Source organism: Drosophila rhopaloa, unplaced genomic scaffold (genome assembly GCF_018152115.1).
Source record: "Drosophila rhopaloa isolate 14029-0021.01 unplaced genomic scaffold, ASM1815211v1 contig_115, whole genome shotgun sequence".
NCBI classification, from domain to species: domain Eukaryota; kingdom Metazoa; phylum Arthropoda; class Insecta; order Diptera; family Drosophilidae; genus Drosophila; species Drosophila rhopaloa.
The window spans coordinates 17246700-17267553 of record NW_025334990.1 but is presented as its reverse complement, the minus strand read 5'-3'; the positions used below and the strand labels follow the sequence as shown (position 1 = coordinate 17267553).

Genomic DNA, 20854 nt, shown 5'->3' with positions numbered 1-20854 from the left:
ACGTGGCAACGCCGCTCGGAGTTGCCACACTGGCTTAAGTAGCTTTTTAACGGTTTTTTTAGTCGAACAAGGGAATTGCATTTAATAGTGTATCTACAGATGAACTTGTTTATTTAGCTGCAATTGGAATGTTTTCAAAAAGAAAACATAAGAATGATTTTATAAAAACCATGTTTCTAATTAATCAGAAATTTAGGCAATTTTTCTAAATGAGGAAGAATAAGAAACTTCCCCTAAGTAGACTTAGCCTGGGTGTTACCAAAAAAAGGTATATTAGTCTCCCAAAAGATTATATCTATAAGTAGTATTGCCAAAATGTTGTTTTATAATTTTTTAATATTTTCGGAGCTCACAATTTTCTGGTCAAAAAATTTAGATTTTCGACTAAAGAATCTTTAATACATTGCCAGCCGCGGCAAGATGGAAATTGAAATAATTTCAGATTTTCTAAGCATACAAAACATACTAAAGCATGCTTTTATATCCGAGAACAAAAAACAGCTGCGTTTTGTTTACATTTTAGATTTGAGTCATTACGTTCTTCGGTTCCATACGTTTTAATAAAAGTTTTAAAAACTAGAGTGCATTTTCCTATTTTCCCTTTTTCTTAGATCCTCCGCCGGTGGCCTTTTGGGTGCGTCCCAACTGCATGTCCTTCAGCTTGGCATCCAGTCGCTTTTTCGCATTCTTCACATCCTCCTCCTGGCGCACTGTTTTCAATGGTTTGGGATGCAGGAACTTCTTCCGCTCGTCCCGCTTAATCTCCTCGCCGCACCCGTGAACCTCTGGCAGTCCGTGCTTAAAGCAGAATCTCTTCTTGCAGTGCTGGCAGTCCTGGCCCATCAGGCTCGTCTTGGTTTTGCAGCGGGGAAAGTCGCAGAGGTTGTCCACCTCCTTGACGGCGGTGAGCACATCGTCCAGCTTGAGATCCACCACCTGGCTGGGGATCCGCTCTAGCAGCTCCAGTGTGTCGTTGGTTCCATAATCTACCCGTTTGCCAGGCTTGGCGGGCGGAAAGAGAGGAGCTTCATCAGCTTTCGTCGATGTGGAGGGTTTGTTTGGATCTTCTGAGATAAAACATCACTTAGATGTCAGAAAATAAAGTTTGTAATGTATTTTTACGCACCTGCCATTGGTTAATCTCTGTTAATTTCCGAGTATTTATTAATGTTTTTCTATAAATTTACATTTGTCTTTTGGGAATGAGAGTTCACGAAAGTAAACAGCTGACTTTTAATCGATATATCGATGATCTTTAAGGAGCAATCGCTAAAAGCGGGTTTTTTAAAAGACATTAACCCTTTGATGACCAGAAAATAAACTTTTTTTTTTATAAAAACTCATTCATTCTATTTTTTGCTTTTAGCTTTAAAAATATTTAGTAAACAAAATTGTTCCTTTACTTAAGTATTTAAAAACATTCTCCATTTCGGTTCATTAAAACAAAGAAATACACGCCCCAGCTTGTTAAATACTTTAGTAATGTTATTGTCGTTGTAACTAAGTTCTACACACAAGTTAATAAAGATTTAGTTATCAATCATTATTCAACCAATCTCTGACGGCCTTCGATTGTGCACAATTTGTGTTAACTATCCAATCCAACGTGGTATACGAATCATTTCAAGTGTATAATATATCCATGTAAAAGCCGTGTATAAACGTTTAGTAATTGCAATTGCTGTTAGTTTGATTTAAATGCTAATGGTGCAGACAACTGTGATCTGACGTAGAGTTTGGTAAATATTAAGCCCACTTTTCATAACATAACGGGTAACATTGGTGCGTTTACAATTTGTTTTCACAGGGACACGATTCAGTGGGTCCTGCTTCGGTAACTGCGGCATGGATCGCCTTGGCCACGTACTCGATGTTGCCTGTGTTCAAGCCACACATGTTAATCCGGCCCGTCTTCAGCAGGTAGATGTGGAAGTCGTTGATCAGGACGTCCACCTGGTTCTTGTTCAGGCCAGTGTACGAGAACATGCCGATCTGGTTGACGATGTGGTCCCAGTTGCCGGGCGTTCCCAAGGCCACAAGCTTGTCCCGCAGAGCTTTGCGCATCTCACGGATGCGGCTTGACATGGTCTGGATGGACGTCATCCACTCCTTGCGCAGCTCCGGCGTGTTCAATACTTTCGAAACGATGCGGGCACCATAGGCGGGTGGATTGGAGTACTGGCCACGGATAAGCAGAGTCAGCTGCGAGTGAACCGCCGCCTTGGTGGCGGCGTGCTTCTGCACCACAGTAAGATTTCCGGCACGCTCGCAGTAAAGGCCAAAGTTCTTGGCGAAGGACTGGCAGGTGAAGAGTTCAAAGCCACGCTGCACGAAGTACCGCACGGCCCAGGCATCGCGATCCGGATCGCCACTGGCAAAGCCCTGGTACGCGGAGTCGAACAGCGGGAAGAGCTTCTTCTTCTCCAGCAAGTTGGCTAATTCCGTCCACTGCTCCTGGGTGGGGTCAATACCGGTGGGATTGTGGGCACAGGCATGCAGGATGATCACAGCACCGGGCGGAGCTTGGTCCAGATCAGCCACCATGTTCTTGAAGTCCAGCTGGCGCTTGTTTTGGTCCCAGTAGCGGTACGACTTCAGGGTCGTGAAGCCCGCATCGGAGAAGATCTTGTGGTGGTTCTCCCATGTTGGATTCGAGTAGTACACCACGTTGCGATTCAATTGTGTGTGCAAGAAATCGGCGGCAACGCGCAGGGCACCAGTGCCTGAAATCGTCTGCACTCCAAAGGCCTGAAACAAAGATATTATTAGAAAGAAGTTTAAATCATTTAGGAAGGAGTAAACTTACGCGATTCTCCTTAATGGCAGGTGAATCACTACCCAGCACCAATTCCGTGGCTGCGGTTGTGAACGTATCGAGACCTGGAAAAGTAAATTCGAATTAATAGTTATATTTTGAAAGCGTTTTTTCTGCTTAAATTCACTTGGTTCAAAATGCCTCCAGTTTTTTGTTAAATATAATAGATAATTCGATAAATTACTACGTACCAGTCACTGGCAAATACTCGTGGTTCTGAGCCTCATCGCTGGCGATGGAGATTTCCGTTTTGCGCACCACAGGCAAAACCCACGGAACTCCAGCATCTGTCCTGTAAGCTGTGAATAAACGAATTCATTGAACTCATGAGTAACCTGTTTTATTCGAAGTTCACTGATTGCTCAGGTATTTAGGGGAATACATCGTTCAAAGTTCTTAAATCCGTACAATATTCGATTCTTATCTTAGTGGACGTAAACAGCCTAATCAATTCGTAATGCTCTAAGCAATCTGATATAGTTTTCGAGCATTGTTTCTAGGCCAATTCAATTATTATTTATTGCCGCAACTGAAAAACACTGTCGTCGGGTTATTCGAAACCAATTGAATTGAATTGGCCTGGCAAATGTTTATACTTTTGTTGCATTGTAAAAAAAAAACGAAAAGCCATAACGGCTGAAATAAAGTTACCAAAAAAGCAATTCCCGCGAACGTAAAGTAAAGGAGATAAAAAGGTAATATTATTTGATCATGCTTTTTTTGTTTGGGTTAAAATTAGACCATATAAACACCAGTAAAAGCTTAGTTCAAATAATACCTGTTTTATTTCACCTGAGTTATTCGCTATGTTGTCAGATTTTTATAAAGTAGGATCAGAAAATATTATAACTCACTTAGAGTCACAAAAGTCTGTTATGGTTATTATAATATTTCTACTACAATACCATCAAATCCCATTAGCATAAATCAACTTTACACAAGCAAAGGTTAATGACTCTCAGATTGCTAACAAAACAAAAACATAATAATCAACAAGTTTGCTGGTGGGAATTGTTATTCAAATTATGCAATAACATCCATAAATATAGAAAAGGTGAAATGGCGACCGTCCAAATCAGCAACATTGCTCTTGGACTCTCCCGATCCACTAACATTGCTGTTGTAGTGCCTTCAGATTGCCGCTGGACGTTATGTTTGTAGTACCTGCCAAGAGTCCCACACACAAGTGGCTTATCATCCGTCGTACTCATGGCAATAACCAAATACTGTGCTAGCTGACGTAAAATATGGTTTAGATTAAGAAAGTCGCCCGAGAAATTCCCTATGATTGCAAAAGAAAGTGATTTACTTTACATTGTGATATGGCTATTAAACTCTTTTCTTGCGGCTACAATATTTTGTAGTGTACTAAAAGATATGATTTTTATCAGCAAAAATAAGGTAAACTGTTTATTCAGTGATAACCAAGAAAACTAGCCATGGAATATTTTAACCTACGTTTTTGTAACGGTCTTTCCAACATTTTGAAGATGTTACATTATTTTCTAAGGTAGTGTATTGGATGTTTACTTTCCGTAGGAGACAAAATTTCTTATAAGCCCTCTAATTGGAACGCATATAGTCGTACATGCAAAAATCTGTGCAAAAAAGATGGAAAATCTAAAGAATTCATATGCCACTTTGACTTCCAAATGACCTCCAGCAGAGTGGGGTGTTGGGTGGCAACGGGAAGTGGGGTGTTCCGGGAACAAAAGAGGCGAACTGCAAGGGCAAACCAACTAGCAAATGATAGCAAATTGAGCCGCATACAGATACACCCAGTAAGAGCACACATCGCTGCACACACGTATTGTATTTCTGCCGGGAGGAAATTGGATTTATCACTTACCGCCCACCGACAAATTGACCTTGTTGGGATGGCTGTCGTCCTTAAACGCCTGCGTCAAGGCGAACACCTCGATGGCAGGTCCTTTCTGTACGTCGGCGTAGATAGACATCGCGAAAAAGTCGACAAACAAGTCCAAACGGAGCGACAATAACAAATAAATTAATTTGGAATAGTGTCGGCACCAGAAAGCCAAAAAACAATGTGGCTGCACTTGGCTAAAGCTATTTAGCCCACAAAAAGCTCTCTCGATTTCGTTATCGATACTTTTATATGAAAAACGTTGACCGGAAACAGTGCCAAATGTTATCGATCCCCATTTAAAATTTATTTTTTAATTTATATTATATTTTAAGATGGTACATTTGTTTTTCTTTAGTAAAAAGGAAGATAATATTAATAAATAATTTATTTTAATTTTACTTAAAGTTTTGTTATCTTTAGAACAATAATGTAAAACTGACCTTAAGATTTCACTGACGTTTTGCAGATAAATAAAGTTCCTGCCGTATCCAATGGAAGCACAGTGTCCGGTTATAAATAAATTTTCCCTTTATTCCAGTATATACTTAACTCAATATCTGCCAGCAAAAATGCGCTTTAAGAAATAGTTGCTTTTATATCTTTCAGTAGTTTATATTTATTGCCCCAGTAATCCTTAGTTGCTAAACGTCATTAGTTTGGTTTACATTTAGTCAAATATCGATCTACACATTTTTGATTGTTTACAGTCTTTATGTCGCTTTGCATTCGCGTTCCGATTATGCAAGCATTCGATTAGGATTTAACAAAAACACAAACTCGAGGATTGATTAATGCCAGTTTGGTTAAAAATAGTTATGCTGTAATATTCAGTAATTTTTGAGGGTGCACACATTTTTTCCAATTTGTTACTCAACTATCTAAAACTAGAATTATATTTATATTTAGAGTAAAACTTAGGCAGTATTAAACTAATTAAATAGACTATGCACTTATACAATGGCCGGTGCTTATCTATATTTACATTTCATATATAAATACATACACTATATAAATATCCAAACTATAGGCATTTCGCATTCGATGCCTGAGATAATCTATTTACATTATCCAATCTGAGGGAGCACTTCTTCGAATGCGAAACTGCTAGATTTTGATTTAACCTAAAATACCATAACTACGTCTTTAGAGAAGCGCTTTTACCCTTACAAGTAAAATGATCTGTGTAATGTAATGACTTGGTGAGTGCCTGTGAGAGTGAGTGTTTGTAAATAAAACTACAAATCAGTGTAGGGTGCTTGAACGTTGGCGTGGTGGTCCTTCCTCCCTTCCTTCCTTTCTTCCTTCCTTCCTCCCTTTCTTTGTTCCTCCCTTCCTTCCTTCCTTCCGATTCCACTCTTCCCAATAGGAACATGAACACAGGGAACTTGTCAGCAGAACTACTGAGCGCAGGCTCCCCGTAGGCTTCCAGTGCGATCCGATGTGGGATGTGCATGGTGCGAGTGATCGTTTATCAAATTATAGATGGTTTTCAGTCAGTATCAGTTCGCTCGGCATGCCATCAGAGCTCTGAGTGCGCAGCATAACCTCAAGAATCGGCTGGTATTAGGCAATTTGAGCGCGTTGCTCCCGCTGCTGTTGTTGATCTGTGGCATCTGAAATATTCCGATTAGAAATCAATTCATTAGTATTGTACTTCAATGAAAAAGGCACACGGAAAGCAATGAAGAACAAGAAGATGTTAGGGTCAAATAACTGAAATTAGTAGAACGCAACAATGGAACCCACGCAGAACAGAACGAGGTAACACAATTTCGAACATTCCACCTACCGGGAACTGAGGCCAAAAAGCAATAATTCGGTGCTAGGCACACCTTCAGATTTCATATTCGTGCTATCACGTGCGTTCGCGCATGGCGATGTCAGTGCACATGACCAGGCAGTCCGAGTTAAAGGACTCAACATCCTTCTGCTCGCCGTCTGGGGCAGCTGACAATCGCACTGTTTGCGGACCCTGGTCGCCTGTCAATTTTAAACGGGAAACAGTTGAGCCAAAGTGCGGCAGACAGGACTCTTCCTGATCAAAAAGTACCCAGGATTTCAAAAAAATAATCTTGCTCATTACATAAAAAATTGTCATTGTTTTAACATTAAACATTCTACATAAAGAATAAAAATAAAAGTAAAAAAGTTTTTTATAAATAGTTTGGATAGTTAGTATAATAGTTTGGTCGAATTTTTCAAGTCCTATCCGACTTATTATTCTTCTTTGACTTTCATATTTAGTAACAAAACAAAACTATTTTTTTAAGAAGATGTTGGGTTCTTTTTGATTAGCAGGTTAATAGAAAGATATCTAAATAGCTAGAAGGACTGCAGGAGCTTAAACCATTCGATCGTGCTTACCTTGTAGTCCTCGTGTGGCGTTGTACTTGTCCTTGATGATAAAGCAGGCGGTGAAAATGAAGAAGATGCCTCCCAGCACCTCCACAAAGCTGGTGGAGAAGAGTGCATACTGCAGCCCCTCAAAACGCACCTTATCCGAATACTAAAGGCCAGAATCGAAAATTAATTTATGTAATATAATTCTATACCTTCACTTACATCCGTGGAGGCCAAATTTGTTGAGCGTGCTGATTCGATCAAACTGGTGGTGGCTTCTGTGATTGCCTGCGTGACATTGCTGATCGTGTTCTCCGCCACTTGGGACATGCTCTGCATTTCGGTGACCAGGCCGGAATCGCTGGGGTTCTTGTGCAGGTACTTCATAATGGCCTCGGATATCTGAGGGGTATACCAATTTAGATATTTCGAATAAAGGTTTGCCAATTCTTTCATTACTTACCGTGCCCACTAAAAAGGGACTTCCGGCATCGCCAAATGCATGTGAGATGAGGATCTGGAAGGCTTCGGCTGTGGAGCGTCGTGTGGGAACAACCACATACTATAGTTCAAAAACAAGTAGAAAGTTTGGATTATTTGGATTCTATCGTTAAAGTGCAAAGCATCAACAATAAGCAAAGCAAAAAAATTAAAGCAAAAGCCACAACCGATGATTCTTAAGCTATAACTATTGACTAAACCAACTATCGGATCAGGTGTAAAAACAATTTATTTGGATGCCAGGTTTTAAACCCGTATAAATCTCCTCCAGAAAGTATTCTACACCATTACCATTAAAAAAACATTCCAAAATTGATTAAATACAAATAAAAAAGCGATTGAAGCGTGTGGGTGAGCTTGCTATTAAATGTATCTATGTGCAGGTGGTGCTATTCAACAGATTCAAATTTGCCAAAAGCTCGCCAAAGATGGAGCCACTTAAGAATTTTGGGGACAAACAAAGAGCAGGTCCCCGAAAGAAAGACATTTATGTAGCATTGCGTTCTCAGGTTGGAGTCTAACAAAGTGGGAACAGTTGGCGGGCCTGCCTGGGAACAGTGGGCCCTCTTTCTAGCGATTCACCAAGAACTGAACTGATATTTAAATTACTCGACGATTTATCTTTAAATTGAATGCGGCAATTTGTGGTCTACTGAACTGTTGGCCACATTAAGTTTTTACTGTTATAACTACAGATTGTGATTTGATGGGTTTGTGTATTTTGTGGGTGAGCTAAAGCGAAAAGCAGATATTACGCAAGCATTTATGATATTACACCGGGTATACATTTTCAACCTTACTGTAGATCATCCTACAGAGCAGCAAAAACCAAACCGAAAGATAACGGCAATCTCTAATCACAGTCGCTTATCGGGGAGAACAATTAATATAGCGCCACCAAGGTGGGCCGATCGCCTCTATTTCTTTTCGAGTTAGATAATCGGGTAGGTTGGTGGCAACCGAAATGCGATTGCTTATTTCTGTCACGGAATCATTTGCAATGGCAAAATGGCAACAAAAAAGAGGAAAACACGCAAATCAAGTGCGTGGTGAAAAAGAGGTGACAAAAAACGGCAAAGTTTTGCATTGCAGGGGGCGTGGGTTGGGGATTATACGCGTCGAGTACGAGTACGACTATATGTATCGCCTGACGTACTGCCAAATATAGAACAGGCCACCAAATATACGTACGTATCTATCGAAAGGAATTACGTCCGCGGGTTGGATGTGTATATGTGCTCATGCCATATCCATTATCTTGACGCCCATCAGCTGTTTATATTGCCTCTTGCGTCCATTCATGGGATAACTTCCACCTATACATAGTTTTTATCCTAGTTTTATCGCCTTAATACTTATCATATCTTCTGTTGCACTTCTGTAACACCTTTGCTATTGAATTGGGTCATTTCAGCAAACTAGGTTACTTAATCAGTTAAGGTTATTTAATGAAATAAGCTGGGTATCATAATCATAAACTTTTATTTATGGAATACAGTCAATCTGGTGACGAAAGTATAGTACCCTTAACTTTAAAATTCAATTAAGAAAGCATTTTGGTTTATGATTTGTTTATATTTTTTTCAAGTTTGATTCAAAATTCCAACTAAATACGATAGCCACAATTTACGACTCACTTGACTCTTCACAGTTTTAGCATTTCATTTCTCTTATCATTGGCTTATCTCTTCGAAACGGACAAACGTGACTAGCTGGGAGATAACCCCCGAAAATCAGAAAGCCAGACGGAAAATCCAATATGAATACGAACATTTCGACACTTTGTTTTATGGAAGGGGCTGAAAATGGAGAGTGGGTTGATGTGCACTGCAATTTGGGGGATTGCGGTGCTTTAATATGGTTATACGACATCCACTGGGGGTTGAGTGCCGAAATGTTTGCACGATGCAAGTGTTTTCGGGGGTTGGACAGTCCCTTTCCCCCCATTAAATTGGAGTAGAGGGATGGAAGTTACAGAGCGAAGATGAAACTCTAAGTTGATTACATTTATAAAAAAAAACTAATAATGAGAAATGTAGATGTCTTCTCCCTGGGGGAAGTAAAAATGAATTGTAAGAAATAATCAAATACATGATTTAGTCCAGGATTCAGAAATTCAAGGCAGCGTAGATAGGAAGTTATAGAAACATCGCTTTGAAAAGTCTTTACAAGTCCCTTAAAGTTCTGAACTTAAAACCGCACCCAAATATAACGAAGCAACCACAAAATGTAGTATTAAATGACCACCACCAGTAAAAGATGCGGGTAAAGACAACATAAAATTTGGTTAGAGCATTTGTGAGTGGGTAACAGTGTGTGTGTGTGTGTGTGGGTGATTTTGTGCAGAGGGTATTACTCATTATAACAGTAAAAAGTTAATGCTTAAACTAAGATATTCTGTGTGTAGTTACTGTTACGATATTCAAACATTACGTGGGTGCAAAATTACAAAAGCATTAGCGGGATTCAACGTGTCTCCCGTGGTTCAAGATCTTGGCTTACCAGCAGTATGTCCGCAACAATTGCCCAATTCAAATTTAAAGCTAACTGCCCGAAAAAGATGAGCGCATAGGTGCCCGCCGAATTACTGTTCACCAGGAGGCATGCGCCCGTCAGCAGCGGAGCGCTCAAGAGGAGCCCGAAGGCGCAGATTATCGGATCCGCCGTCGGATATCGCTTTCCCAGGTACTGGGAAAGGAACGAGCCCAGGGGCACGCCCAGCAGGCCCGCCACCATTGTGATGACTCCAAAGTTAAACGCAACACTGAGGACGGGTTTTTGGAATTTCGGGGTACATTCGGTTAGTTTTGCCAAAGCTTTAGAACCCGACTGGCACTGCAACAAATTTAACCATCTTCAGGTATCCTCAGAAGTATATAGGTTGGACCTTGGATCCTTATGGAAAAATAAGTTTTCGTGCCATTCTGGGTGTAAACAATTAAACGAGATGGGGGTTAGGGCAAGAAAATGGGGTTTAAATAGAGCACCGCGTTGGGTGCCATCAATAATCGGCTGGCTGGCTTATAGCTTTTGATTTCTGCGCTTTGCTGTTGCTCTTGTATCTTCCATTGAGCCATCTTACCAGAAGGATGTCAGCTACTATCGACCAGCACAGGTTGAGTGCCACCTGGGCCAGAAACACGAAGAAAAAGCACAGGCTCTCGCTCGTCTGCGGGACCACCAACGCTGCAAATACCATCGGAGCCGAGATGAAGAGTCCCACCCCACAGATGTACGGGTCACAGTTCTCGTAACGTCCCCTCAATCTCTGGGCGATCAGAGAGCCCAGCGGAACTCCGATGAGACCCGCCAGCATGGCCACCAGACCAAACTTGTACGAGATGCTTGATGACGGATCAGAAACCATTGTAAGGCGCACAGCTCGATATTGGAAGGTTTAACGGGTCGGGTGTGGAAGGGGAAGTTTCAAAACCCCATTTTCACAAACTGATTTCTTAGCTGAGATTTTAGGTCTTAAGAATTGGCTTTCATAAATATTTGTTTGCTTAGTTATTAACATCAAACTGATTGATTTAAAATTGCTAGACCATTATGGCTAATCTCAGCTAATTTCGTTAAAAATGGGGTTTTCATGGGACCAAGGGCTAGCACACTTACTCGTCCTGGTCGATGTTCTCGTTGCCGGGCTGCATCCTCATGCCTTGATAGATAAAGGAAGGTCCCCACCAGGCCAGAGCTCCGGCCACGAAGGCCACGCACGTGAATCCCGCCGTAGAGAGCATGAAGGAACGGTTCTTGACCAGGGCCTTGATGTCCTGCTTGTAGGTGGTGGCCTCCAGGTTGTGCGATCCCTCGCTGTGACCCCGCTCCGGATCTCTGATGAGCATGATCAGCGGGACGGCCACGGCGCCCAGAATGGGTGTGACCCTCAGAGCCCAGCGCCAGTTGTTGGCCAGGTGAGCGGTCTTGGATCCCACAATGTATCTGGAAAAGAAAGAAGGGGTCATTGATGAGACTGATCCCGATGAATTGACTCTTAGGCCGCGTTGCATTGGCGGCCAATTAGGCTTGAATAAATTCCAATCAACCCCCCCAATTGACCCAGCACTCTAATTGAATTACGGCCGTCAATTGTGGAATTCCAAAATTAAATCAATCTCAATTTCCAGCAGAGTCACGTGACTTCTCTCACGCTTCGCCAGTGAGAATTACTGATTAACAAGCAGCCTCAAACTTTGGCCCGCATCGCATGTTGCCAGCGGTTGATAAGAAGACTAAAAAGACGGAGCGGCAGACCAGTGATAAGAGCCCATCCTCCTCCCGGATTGTTTACAGATCATTGATCTGAACATTGGACGGCAATGTCAAGCTAAACACTCACCCCAGGCCAGATCCCACGGGTATGGCAAAGTAGAACACTGCCAGCATCTTGGAGCGCATTTCGTTAACGAAGAGATCCGAGATGATCGTCGGCGCAATGGTGCTGTACGAGGCCTCGCCGATCCCCACCAGCGCCCGGAAGGTGATAAACCATCCAAAGTTCTTCATAAACGATCCCAGCAGCGTGGTTGTACTCCACAGGGCCACGCCCACCGCCATGATCAAGGGGCGGGAGTAGCGATCACCCAGATATCCAAAGACAGGGGCAAATATCATGTACGAGATGACGAAGACGGTCTGCAGAAGTCCGGCATCGTCGTTTCCGATTTCGAAATCCGTACTGACATCTGTTAGAACTCCTGAAAAATACAAACATAATTCGGGTTAGATCCTCATCTTAATATTTAATAAACATTATGGTGATTTATTGTTTTAAAAGGTAGGTCTGAGTTTGGTGCTTGGTCATTAAATGTCATTGCCTTTTAATTTATGAAAGTTTAGCTAAATTTCATGACATAACATATTGTTTATTATTTGAATGCTTTTCACAAAAGAGAAATGGCGAAAATAGGCGAAAAAAACCAACTGATATTATGTTTTTTATTTGTGGAATGCGCGTGATGTGCGATATACAACATTGTAGTTTGTACATATCAGCCCATCCCCAGCAGGGGTTGCTAATTGGAGGAATAAATAAATCGTTAATACTACACTGCTATGTATGTTCGAGTGCAAAGCCCAAATCGATGGGATCAGGGCAGAGTTGTCTCTATAATTAGCACTTCCCAGTTATTGTAGCTCCGGGATGGCTGGGAGAAAATTGCGGAAATATCGCGTGAGTTTATGGCTCATAATTTTTTGCTTTAAAAGCAATTAATTATCTCATCGATATCTATTAAACAGCAGCCTATAGGGGGTGGACAGCTTTAATTTATCACGTTATCAGTTTTGTTGGTTACATTCGAAATCGATAAATGTCGCTGTGACAATCTGGTGCCTCTTTTTATCAGTTCTATAGTGGTTGTAAGCATAATCGATGTGACGATTCGAGCTCTCTATGCAATTTTTTATCAGTTAGAGGTTGCATTATTAGCTGTGTTAATATGGTGCTTCTGACGAAAATCAGTGCCAATCTAGTGCATCTTCATCCAAATCGGTGTCATGACTTGAATTTTGATCATTGCGATCACCTTCACACACATTTTCTCAGTTATTTCCTGCACGTCTTCACCTAGGCATTTAAAAATTCATTAACAAACGGATGTGCAAGTAGCGAATTAATGGCCAAACGACCTCCGTCAATAACTGTTAGCCAGTCTAACGCTACTTCCTATAGAATATATGCAGCCAAAAAAAAAATAACAGCTTTTAAGCGCCGTCTGTCTATACATATGCCTCTCTTCGTACATTGGCCTCTGAGAATGGTCCAAAAAACAAAAATAATGAAAAGAAATAACTACTTAAAGTGCTTGCGCACCCGAAAATAAACAACGGTCTACAAAATCAGGTGGGTAAGAGGGAAAGGGCGGGCACAGAGAGTGGAGCAAAGAGAGGGGGGCAAATAGAGAGTGTTAAAACAAGAAACAGTGAGTGAGATCAGAAGCCGGCAAATGCAGCAGCAACAACAATGACACATAAAAAGCTCAACAAGTTGTGCCCCAAAATGAGAGATAGCAAAAGAGAGAGATCCGAAGCTCCACGAAACCCCACGAATTCCCCACGAACTCAAAACAAACGTGGCACGAAGTTGCCGACGCAGTGAATCAGCCTTTGCTTTTTAATTATTCCATTTTCTGGGTCTTTTTGCTCATTTCGCTTTTGAGAAATTTATCGTACGATGTTTTTCGACCAATCAGCGACCAGTGACGTAACGGTTGGAGGACGCCACGCGATAAGTCAGTGTGTGTACTGCATTGCGATTGTGGGTTGAAAGAGAGAGGCGGGGAGAGTGGTGACGGGGGGCAGAGTGGGGCTGGTCTGGGTGAGGCATTCCTTATATTTTTGTTTGTATATAACATATCTCCTACACTCAACGGGTAATCTGGTTCCACGTAAGGAAATTCCTATGTTTATGGTCTATAAGTACGTAGTACCTCACAGGGAAATTCTGTCAACGAATGGATACATTAAGTATTTTTATTTTGTTTAAGCCGGTTGCAGCAATTTATGAACCTGTTTGGATCTCTCGAGATTTTCCCTCTCTCGGCCTTTGGTTTGTTCTCTTATGTTCCCAATAAAAATGACAATGCGATTCACATTAGTAGGATATACTAAATATACAAAACTAAAACAACTCCCTTAAGTCGAATTTTCTGGAACCCAAATAAAGTGAAGTTTTAATGACACATATAATTTTATATCTATTAAAGTAATCTTTAAATTAGACATTTCCAGAGAATAACACTTTCAGAGATCAGAGTTCTAGTTCACTTTTAATTCCTACATGCACTCATAAGTACTTAAACACAGGTTCATAATTCAAGATACTAGATAAATTATGAAAGTTTAACTTTATAACATTTTGCTACCACTTTTGGCTAAGAGGTAACCATCAAAACGAACATCACTGTAGCGAGGGAAACTCCAGAACGTTGATCCATTAAAAAAGTCAATATTTAAAACCAGGCAACTGCAATACACACAACAGCAAAGGCGGGACTTCCATTACCATGAATGAAAAAGTTGTTTGTGGCCGAAAGTGACTGTTCTCAGTGTCTCCCTCTCTCTCTTTTTCCCCTTCTCTATCACCCTTTCGTGACGACTGGTGTCGCCGGCCTTGAAATATCGCGCGATTTGCGGCGTAAGCTTTAAATTCGGACGATAATTAAAGAAAATATCTGACAGATATTTCGGGCACAATTCGGAGAAAAAAAAACATTGAGGCTGTGACTTTCGCTTGGAATGCATTTGAATGCTTAGCGGAGCACACGAATTGTTTAAAGAAAACTTTCTTTTCGGTGGCCAGGTGGAAATCATTTGTGAAAGCGGCGGCGCCCAAGGAAAAGAGTTCCCCACCGAGTTCCAGACATTCCCTACCCCAACCTTTCGTACTATTCTTCGTTTTCTGCACTTGCCTTTCGTTAATTCAATTTGTTTGTGCAAAAAGTGTGAACTGCACATTGCGTAGGTCGTTGACCCAGATATATGTTTGTATATACATACATGTAGACGGAATAGAATCGTTGACGTCGAGCAGTATGCAAACCTCAAACACAATTGTGATACATTTATGCAATGCAAAAAGTTAAGAACATGCATTTAGGTACGTCTGGGGTTTGTGTAACTCGAGGAGCTCGTATCTTTGACCTATTCAAATGTTTGGTATGCATAAGCAAGCGTTTTATAACTTGGTTTAATACGAACCATTTTGGTATGGATAAGGTTTGTGTACTAAATTTAATTCGTACTTAGTTTTAATTTACTTTTAAGAAGTAAAACTGATGAGTAAAATATTTTGGTTTTGCATTTTTTAAAAAAGTGTTTATCTTGTGAGCTTATATGGAGTTCAAATTTTTGAGTTACGATATTATGACTAATTTTGAGCAGCATATATATGTATGTATTTTTTAAGTATTTCAATGTATCTCAATATTTCTCAACTTTTTAAAGAAATGCAAGAGTATTGCTGATTTAAGAGTCATGGCTATTTTTTTGTGTATCTTTTCTGTTTACCATTATTTCTTTCTTCAGCTGCGATGGCAACAAAATGGAAAGTTTTTGTGTATATCTCAAAAAAGCATATCAAGCGGAAATAAAAACCAAACTCAGCGACTCTTAACAAATGCAAAATATGCAAAATAAAGTCATCAGCATTAGGCAAGGGTAAAAGTGATTACATTGCGTTTTCAAATACGAAGAAACAACTGGCTATAAGCAAAAACAGATCTTGTTAGACTCTAACGAAATTCGCTACCAAAATTTGTGTTCGATCAATTGACAGAAGCAATTATTCTGATATTTTTCGTTGGATGGGGGCCAAGAAAACTACGTCGAAAGCACAGCAGAACGGAATCTGTGCCCATATATCTATGCCTTCATTCAGCCCACAAACCTGTTGCCCAAAATAACTGGCAGAGCTTTGGCCGATCAAAGATCGGCGGTGGCGATGCAGAAACTGTCAACAACAGAACAACACAGATCGTGATCATGAATGAAGAGTCCCCAAATGCTGTTGGCGAAACCCGTGGACAAAACATCAGACCACCAACGTCAGTACAAGCTCAAAAACTCAGGCAAAAAGCAGCAAAGTCGGAGGTCGCAGCCAAAGGCCAAGACGTACTTAAAATTATAATTAAATGCATTCCATTGGGGTGGCCAGACATCGGGTGATACGATTATATAGGCGCAGAGAAATAAATATTAATGTACATATATACAAGAGTAACCGTAAACGTGGTTTTGGTGTCGATCGGCGAATGTCGAAATTCTCATGAAAAAAGGGCAGGCCAGCAAAAGCAAAAGAAATAATGGCAAGGCAATCTAATCACTGCAAAATGGTCGAAACCCGCGTGTAAGCACCTGTGATCCCATGCAATTTATTGTGCAACGTCTCTGGTTTCAGCCACTACTTGATAAGGCCTTAAAGTGGGGGCAGGTGAAGTGATAGCAATGCCACTGGAAAATGGCAAAACAAAAACCTTGAGCTGGCTGTTGTTTATTTTAGTTTATATTTCGCCTTGTGCACACAGTATTCTCAAAATAAACACAAGTTTTCCCAATCAATTTGGCGCATATGGAAATTTTGAATTTTCCGAGCAAAGAGTGGAAAAAAAGAGATTATAATATAAGCAGTGTTATTGATGGACGACTGCTGCTGTCTGTTTGATATGTAAATGTTATCACCACTTCCTGTGAGTAATTCCTCTTCCTGTCTGATTAAAAGTCGTATGATGTTTTTTAGTCACTTTTTGCTGGTGTTACACGATTTCGGAGCTTAATATTTAGGGCTTAAAAAGGGTGCAAAATCGATTTCTAATTGTTGCTGAAGCAATCAGCTGATAAGTGATAGCCAGTAAATTGTCATTGCAAATTATTCGCAAGTCCACAAACAGTACAAGAGTTTATCGTTTGCCCTTGAATGGAAAATTTCTGCCGAGTCGACGGAAGAACCGCAAGTTCAGGTTCACAAAGGCTGAGAAATCGTTAAATTATGGTTATTATCTATAATTAAATGGACATGCAAATGAAACGGTTTGCAGTGGGCTTGAGCAAGCAAAAGGGGTGACAAACCTAACTACTTCTAGTCATAACTTGTTCAACCATGTAATTAGCGCCGTTGAGCAAAGTTTTTTATTTACACTGCGTTTGTGTAACTGAATGTGATACAACCAGACGGCAAATCAGCAATCTGAAGCCCACTACTACTTCTTTTCGAGACAGAAGTAAACAAGGAAAGGAATTTCAGTGTAGGTTTCCAGAAATAAACAAGTATCCAATTGATTGTCCACCCGCATACTCGAGTCCCATGAATTAAGAGTCGTTTCTTCGCTAATGCCTTTAATAATAAACACTAATGAAATGGGCAGTGGGTCCGAGTTTATTTATAGACCACAGCATGCGATTTCTTGGTAATTGTCACGCGGGCGAGGACTTCCTAATCACCACCGATCGCCGATCACCCACCTTGCTAAGCTCACCAGGCACCAGGTCAGGTGCTATCGCAGCTCTACTCTTTCTTTTTTATCGCACCCGAGTGTTAGGAATAATATATATGCGAAGTGGGGCTTGATTGATTGCCACCCAGTGGAAATGTCGCGAGTTGGGGGCAAAGAGGAAGCGGATCCACTTGTCGACGCATCAGTGAACCATTAAACGATCACCCGGTATGTCTGTTTTAATATTTTCGGATCGCGTGATTCATTTGTAAGCTGATTAGTCACTAAATGAATTTACGCAAATACTACGTTTCTATACAATCTTTATGGTACATTTTGTAAACAACAGACTTCTTAGTTTGACTAAGTCACAACAACAATGACTGATTAGAGGTTTTTCAACTAATGAAATGAATTGGTTTAATGATGTCTCAATGGTTATTTGTATTACATTTTTTGGACCAGAATGATTTATTATGTATCTCGTTGCTATTGCTTAATTATTGTTATTAAAAGAATAAAATTCCAAGCAAACATAACTTGTTTGTTGTGTTTAAAATTAGTTGATGTTTGGTATTTAGCGATGATTAACTTTAGGAGTGCTTTATTTAATTTTTAAAGTAGTCTTTCTTAGAGTCATTTTTGGGAAAAAACTATCGCTTGTCTCGCATAATCTTGAACCCTAGACAAATGTGTACTGGGTAAAAGGGGTTTCTAATCTAAAGTAATCGGCTTCTAAAGTGTCAACAAATTTGGTTATCTGGTGCGGACATAAAACCCCACTTGACGTCACTAGAGGCAAATTTATCCTAGTATGAGTGTCTCAGTTCGGAATGGGTGGATTCCCAGTTCTACTTTTCTGGATTGCCCAACTCACCGGCGATCGTGAAGCGGTCCATGTAGTTAATCAAGTTCACAAAGGTGATTACGGTGACGGTGAACGCCGCTGTGCTTCTCAAGGAGATTGGAGCCTCCATGCTGTCCGAATTCGAGGGCATCAAACGTTGTGACGAGTAGGTCGGAGGTATTCCGTTGGGGGAGCTATTGGCCACATCCTCCCGACTGCCGCCCTCTTCGGAGGAGCTGCTCCCGCTGCTCCCGCTCTGGCTCATCGCCGGGTTGTCCATGGCGGTCGCCGTTGGGAGCGGTTGGTAATATTGCTTCTGCTTCGTCATCCGATCCTCTCTTCTCTGCTTTCCTCCTCCTCTTTGGTTTGGCAATTCGCAGCAGACAACGCGGCAAAAGTTATTTGCACACGCTTCTCTCACTCACACAGTGAAACTCGCGACGAAAGCGGTGGGCAGCGAATGCAAAAGAATTTGGCACAGCTTTTCGCTTTTGCTTTAATCACTATTCCTGATTTATGGCCAAATGACTGTCTATAAACATCAGTTCTCAAAGCTTGTCTAATCGCGGTCGTTCTTTAAATAATCAGTGCATTTGCAGTGCTTCTCCTTTTGTTGTTTCTGGTTCCTTCCGACGCGAACGTACTTCTGTTTCCAATTCGAATCGATTGACCGCTAGAGGTGGCGAAGCATCGATGCCAACATCGGTGTCATCGATGTTTTTAAGTCATCGGTACTATCGATGTTTAGCGGGGCATCATCGATATTCTATATGTTTTTGGTCACCCCAAAAATTATTAAGTATACGTTTATTTGAATTCAAAATCAAACGACTTTTTCCTAGTGTCAAGATTTGTTTTATTTTTAAGTGCAGTGCCAAAGTTAATGATAGAAAATGTCTGGCTTCTAATTAATCTCAATCTCATCCAGGCGACCACGCACGCGGTTCTTGCGCCTGTGTTTTTTAGTGGGTGGTGGCAGGAAACTCTCCAGGAATTCAATAGTATTCATAATTGTCTCCGAGCTCACATTTCCAATGTAGTTCTTGTCGAAGTAGACAACTGGAACGGGTGCCTCCGTCGAGAGGAGCAACTTGTCGCAGTTGCAACTCTGACCCTGCTTCTGTCCCTGAATTTTGGCATTCAGGGTCTCAACCTCCACGTCTGTGGTAGTATTTGACTTGTCTATAAGGAGGATTAACTATAATTATATATTCCCGGAATGACTTCTTACCAACCAAATAAGGGGCGAAAGCACTCCTTGACCTGAATCCACTTGGTGCAAAACTGTTTGATGAAGCTGTCGTTGTTGTGAAAGAAGTTTCGGGCTGCATCGTCAACACGGTATTTCATGAATCCCGGCACATACGGCCACTTTCCCTTGGCGGCATAGAAGCAAATTATGTCTAAAAAGGATCATGAAGTAAATTCAAAATAGTATTGAATAATCATAACAAAATATAAATTTTAAAAAATCTATTGATTTATTAATTGTTATCACTAACAAAACAATATTAAAAAATTATTGACTACTTTTGGGCATACCGTTTTTCTTTAAAATGTAATATTCTCGACATTCAAACAAAAACGAAAACCACTCTGTTAATACATAATAGATTAAATCTATATAAAAGCCAACTGTATGTATGCATTAAAAAATACTACAGAATTATTTTATTTGAGTTTTCATAAAGTTTTAAGTTTGTTAGCTTTGGTACACTTATGTTTATTAGTTCAAAAATATTTAAATATGGTATAATTTATATTTTTGAGCTTGTGATAAATGTTTCTCACTTTCGTTATACTTAACTCACAGGGCACATGAAATAGGTGCAGAAATGTGCGCTGATGCTCTAGACTGGAGATCAGATGAATGCCGCTGGAGCGACGACTTGCCAGGACTTTTTTTCCGGCAAAAGGAATCTCTTCTACCCGCGCACTTTTCAGGTACGCCTCGCCCAACGTAAGAATAAAGCCCACCAAAAAGAGGGGCAAAATGCGCCAAGCTATTTTCCGACGTAGCTCCATTGATGAACTTCCCACTCGACAGCAACAAATACAACTGACGAATGTCCTGCAGGAACCGTCAAAAGCCTGAGTAATTTCAATGCGCTTTATTGATTTTAATTGCGCTCGAGGTTGACATAAATCCAGGCACTCGGGACACATGCATGTGCTAACCCAATTTGCCAGCCGCCAAAGTTCACCGCCCTTTTGAAATCGTAACTATCAACATGTTCCAATTATCATATTTCGCTCTAGTAAGTCACAGGAAATGCAGTATGTAAATGGCTCAGACATTAGCTAATATGTTACTCAATAATAACAAGATCACCAGATAGCTTAGAACAACTTATTTAAACTGCAAATAATGAATTGATTTACAATTGTTATCCATCTAGTTGTGAGAAAAGTTCGATCAAATTTCTCATTGCCGCCACGCGGCGTATACTTAATTTGCCGGCAAAACCTGCTTTCATTGCAAACTTTTCCTCGTCTTCCCCTCAAACATTTTTAGAATGTTGCCATTTAATGCACGTGTTGCAAAT

At 40.7% G+C, this 20854-nt stretch overlaps 4 protein-coding genes across 8 annotated transcripts; all 4 read right to left on the bottom strand.

The window, feature by feature from the left end:
- Nucleotides 1-316: 316 nt before the first annotated feature.
- On the bottom strand, nt 317-1254 carry LOC108048919 (DNA-binding protein SMUBP-2). Of its 2 annotated transcripts, none has more exons than XM_017129873.2 (2): nt 1127-1254; nt 317-1067 (listed from the first exon to the last, which is right to left on the bottom strand). In XM_017129873.2, exons 1-2 carry the CDS (start codon nt 1131-1133, stop codon nt 592-594), a joined length of 483 nt encoding a protein of 160 aa, XP_016985362.1. In that variant the 5' UTR covers nt 1134-1254; the 3' UTR covers nt 317-591. The 2 variants fall into 2 exon arrangements, with proteins under 2 accessions (XP_016985362.1, XP_016985363.1); XM_017129874.1 differs by having other exon boundaries at nt 317-1064; nt 1127-1231.
- A 213-nt stretch (nt 1255-1467) lies between these two features.
- LOC108048918 (aspartate aminotransferase, cytoplasmic) lies at nt 1468-4866 on the bottom strand. The gene is made up of 4 exons (XM_017129872.2): nt 4665-4866; nt 3007-3114; nt 2807-2880; nt 1468-2748 (listed from the first exon to the last, which is right to left on the bottom strand). Exons 1-4 carry the CDS (start codon nt 4771-4773, stop codon nt 1789-1791), a joined length of 1251 nt encoding a protein of 416 aa, XP_016985361.1. The 5' UTR covers nt 4774-4866; the 3' UTR covers nt 1468-1788.
- A 406-nt stretch (nt 4867-5272) lies between these two features.
- On the bottom strand, nt 5273-18965 carry LOC108048923 (protein spinster). 4 transcript variants are annotated; one of them, XM_017129879.1, is made up of 9 exons: nt 18339-18965; nt 11869-12226; nt 11145-11471; nt 10609-10870; nt 7489-7587; nt 7248-7427; nt 7050-7191; nt 6475-6665; nt 5273-6298 (listed from the first exon to the last, which is right to left on the bottom strand). In XM_017129879.1, the coding sequence occupies exons 1-8, from the start codon at nt 18634-18636 to the stop codon at nt 6541-6543; spliced, it is 1791 nt and encodes a 596-aa protein (XP_016985368.1). In that variant the 5' UTR covers nt 18637-18965; the 3' UTR covers nt 5273-6298; nt 6475-6540. The 4 variants fall into 4 exon arrangements, with proteins under 4 accessions (XP_016985368.1, XP_016985369.1, XP_016985372.1 ...); XM_017129880.1 differs by lacking the exon at nt 10609-10870 and adding an exon at nt 10029-10290; XM_017129883.1 differs by lacking the exon at nt 6475-6665.
- Nucleotides 18966-19212: 247 nt separating this feature from the next.
- On the bottom strand, nt 19213-20333 carry LOC108048855. Its single transcript, XM_017129775.1, has 3 exons — nt 20120-20333; nt 19544-19711; nt 19213-19490 (listed from the first exon to the last, which is right to left on the bottom strand). Exons 1-3 carry the CDS (start codon nt 20331-20333, stop codon nt 19213-19215), a joined length of 660 nt encoding a protein of 219 aa, XP_016985264.1.
- Between the last annotated feature and the right edge of the window lie 521 nt (nt 20334-20854).